At 53.1% G+C, this 3,944-nt stretch overlaps 1 protein-coding gene across 1 annotated transcript; it reads left to right on the forward strand.

Annotated features, from left to right (window-relative positions):
• Positions 1 to 227: 227 nt before the first annotated feature.
• LOC123172934 (berberine bridge enzyme-like Cyn d 4) lies at positions 228 to 2,055 on the forward strand. Its single transcript, XM_044589818.1, has one exon. It carries the CDS (start codon positions 246 to 248, stop codon positions 1,854 to 1,856), a length of 1,611 nt encoding a protein of 536 aa, XP_044445753.1. The 5' UTR covers positions 228 to 245; the 3' UTR covers positions 1,857 to 2,055.
• The last annotated feature ends 1,889 nt before the right edge of the window (positions 2,056 to 3,944 follow it).

The raw sequence follows: 3,944 nt of genomic DNA on the forward strand, positions 1-3,944 counted from the left end.
AGATATAATTTGGTCTCATTCACCTTGAAAACCAAAACAGGTACAACCCACGTCAGCACACACGCATCTTATAGCATCACATCCAATGGCTATAAAAGGTGAATGAGACCAAACTATATCTCATCTAGATGAGTTCTAGCAAAACTGAAATCAAAATTCATACAGATGATGCTTCAACTATATATAAGTTGCCGCCTTCCATATAGCGCTCACAGCCATAGTTGCCACTTGTGGATCAATCAATCATGGCCAGGACACCGAGGACGACAATTTTACACCACCTTGTCCTAACCCTCTGCATCCTCGGGGGTCAAAACACGCCCTCTTTAGCTTCCACTGCTGAAATCGATGAATTCCTTGGCTGCCTCTCCGCGGACATCCCGACTCGCCTCATCCAGACCCCGTCAACCCCGTCCTACTCTGCCCTCCTGCTCTCCACCGCCTGGAACCTCCGCTACATCCTGCCGGACACCTCCAACCCTCTAGGGATCATCGCGGCCACCGAGCACGCCCACGTGCAGACCACCGTGCGCTGCGGCCGCCGCCACGGCGTCCGCGTCCGCGTGCGCAGCGGCGGCCACGACTACGAAGGCCTCTCCTACGCCTCCGTCCACCTCCACAAGCACAACGAGCCCTTCGCGGTGCTGGACCTCGCCGCTCTCCGGGCGATCCACGTAGACCCGGCGCGTGCTGAGGCGTGGGTCGAGTCCGGCGCCACCCTTGGCGAGCTCTACTACGCCGTCGGCGCCGCCAGCTGCTCGCTCGGGTTCCCGGCGGGCTCGTGCCCCACCGTGGGCATCGGTGGCCACCTGAGCGGCGGCGGGTTCGGCTCGCTGGCACGCAAGTACGGCCTCTCCGCCGACAATGTCCTCGACGCCGTCGTCGTGGACGCCAACGGAAGGCTGATGAACAGGAGCGCCATGGGGGAGGACCTCTTCTGGGCTATCCGTGGCGGAGGCGGCGAGAGCTTCGGCGTCGTGCTGTCGTGGAAGGTGCGGCTAGTCCCCGTGCCGGAGACCGTCACAGTGTTCAGCATCATCCGGTCAAGGAACCAATCCGCCATCGAATTGATTACCAAATGGCAAGAGGTGGCGCCGGTTTTACCGCAAGACCTGTACCTCCGCGTGCTCGTGCTGAACCAGCAGGCCAATTTCCAGGCGCTGTTTCTTGGCCGGTGCGGTGACCTCCATCGGCTCATGCAAGATCGCTTCCCTGAGCTTGGAATGACGGAGCAAAACTGCCGGGAGGTGAGCTGGGTCCAGTCCACGGTCTTCTTCGGCTTCTCCACGACGTCCGTACCACTGGTGCAGCTCCTCAACAGGAGCAGCAATCCGCGCTACTATCTTAAGGTCAAGTCCGACCACGTGCAAGAGCCCATTCCAAGGGACGTGTGGGAGAGCATATGGACGGCGTGGCTCGAGAAGCCCGAGGCTGCGCTGCTCATGCTGGACCCTTACGGTGGCTTGATGAGCAGCATCTCGCCATCGGAAACGCCGTTCCCGCACCGGCAGGGGAACCTTTACCAGCTCCAGTACTACTCCTTCTGGTACGAGAACGGGACGGCAGTAGCGGAGAAGCGAATGAGCTGGGTCAGGGGACTGTACAAGGAGATGGAGCCTTACGTGTCCAAGAACCCAAGGGCTGTGTATGTCAACTACAGGGACCTTGACCTGGGGACGAATGAGTTGGACGGTAACGTGACGAGCTATGAGAAGGCTAGAGTCAGCTGGGGAGACAAGTATTTCAAAGGAAATTTTAAGAAGTTGGCAGCTGTGAAGACCATGGTGGATCCCCATGATTTCTTCAGGAATGAGCAGAGCATCCCTCCTCTTCCCGCTGCCAAAATGATACCGTAGATTCCTTTGGAGTGTGCAGTGCTCCTGATTGTCTTTGCATGTTTGGTCTTTGAGACTCTTAATTTCGGTCTCTATATGGCTAAAATTGTACGTGTATCGTGTTTATAATCATGGGTGGAAAAAAAACAAAGAAACGTGTATCGTGTCAAGTTTATGAAAAATAATAAATAAAATGGAATTATATTGTCCCTTCGTTCAATTTTTTTGAACAAAGTACAGACGCAAGCGCTTATACATACACGCATACACTCATCCCTATGAACACACACCCTACCCCTACGAGCACCTTCGAGAGACTGAGCCAACATATCATCTTAAAATTTACGAAGTCATCGTAGGCGCCTTGTCATCGATGGGAACGTCTCCCACTGAAAGTGCATCGCTGAAAATCCTTAAATGAATCCAAGAATAACGCGAGCATCAGGACTTGAACCCTGGTGCGTTGAGGATAACACTGTCCCTCTAACAAAAAATGTGTATAACTTGATTTAAGATGATTGCTATTGCCATAACTATAAGCGTTTCTCCCTTGAAGGCTAGATAAAACTTGACCACCACATGGACTTCTCTCGGGCTTTCAAACCAGATTTTTTTTTTTTGCTAATCCTTTTAGGACAAATATTTTTATTGAGAAGGGTTGCATCAATAATTTACTTTTTTTTTTTTGCAAGCAAAGAATGTCACACTGGGATTCCTCTATTTTGTTGGAGAGAGGAGAGCTAGCCATTTTGCTTTGTCCCCCAGCCCCCTTATGTTCCAATTAAGAATTTTCCACTGTCTATATCCACTGGGAAGAATTGGAAAAAGAGCAGTAATCACCCCACAAGGTGCTAAGTGACAACGTGGCCACGAGACATGCACGCGCGCAAGCATCGTCCTCAGGCTGCATCCTCTAGCATGCATGCACAATTGATTCGTGGCAACTGCCCGCGTACGTGAGTAGTACTCATGCACACGTGAAGAACAGACCAAATGAATTAATTCATTGATTTATTGCATGTTCCTTTTTTTTTTAAAGGAGGACGACCCCAGCCTCTACATCTGAACAATGCATGCAGCCACTTTATTAATTATGCACAAAAGACTTTACAAAGTAATACAACAATAAGACTGCAGCCATCTTCTAGGCAACATCTATCGCTACTTCTATCCAGTTGATGAAGGGATGCTGATAGTCTGGGCCTAATACCAAACAGACCTTGCAGCCAAACGTAACATCTAAGACCTGAGGCCCCAACCAGGACGTCTGCCGTGTATGGGGCACCCATCGGTTCGGCGCACACTCAGAGGGCGCCGCCGCCACCTGCCACCAATCCATCTTCAGAGGTGTACTGCTGCATCAATCTTGCCTAGTCTAGCTGCCGTCGACGCCACCACGACACCAGACAGTATCACCCTTCTCCGCGAGTCCATCATCGCACATCGACGCCTAATCTCCAGGGCGCCATGCCATCGAGATCTGTCACCATCAATGTGTATGATGAAGCACCGCTCCACCAAAGACGTCGTCCACTGGTCCCTCGAGTTCATGTACACCTCCAAGAATGACGCCCCCGAGGGGAAAACGACACAAGAGCGCCGACGTCTTTTGATCTATCGATCTAGGGTTTCCCTCGGAGATAGCAGATAGTGGTCTAGAACTTCTCCACGGCGATGTCTTCAAGAAGGGAACGACACTAAAGAGCGCCGCCACCGCCGGCTTTGCCATCTAGTCAAGAGCAGGTTTTCACCCATGTCTGTTCGAAAAACTCCATCCAGCTTCTTGTGCACGGATCGTCGTCTTCTCTGTCGGAGACTAGACCAAAAGGATCCAGCCGCCACCGCCAGATCCATGCAGCCAGCACCAGGAGATGACGACAGTCTCCCTGGACTAGAGCTAGCACAAACCGAAGCAGAACGAATCGGAGACGATGATACCCCTGGAACTCCGGCAGACCAGCGAAGAGCCGCCGGCACCACCGCGTCCAGATCACCGGCCACGTCGAGCCGCCACCATCCCCCGTGCTGTCCAGTAGTCCCCAGATCCGGGACGGGCCGGAACTGATCGGACCAACGGTCGCGCCGCCACCCAGCCATGGGGTCGCCGCC

Source organism: Triticum aestivum, chromosome 1D, assembly GCF_018294505.1.
Source record: "Triticum aestivum cultivar Chinese Spring chromosome 1D, IWGSC CS RefSeq v2.1, whole genome shotgun sequence".
NCBI lineage: Eukaryota > Viridiplantae > Streptophyta > Magnoliopsida > Poales > Poaceae > Triticum > Triticum aestivum.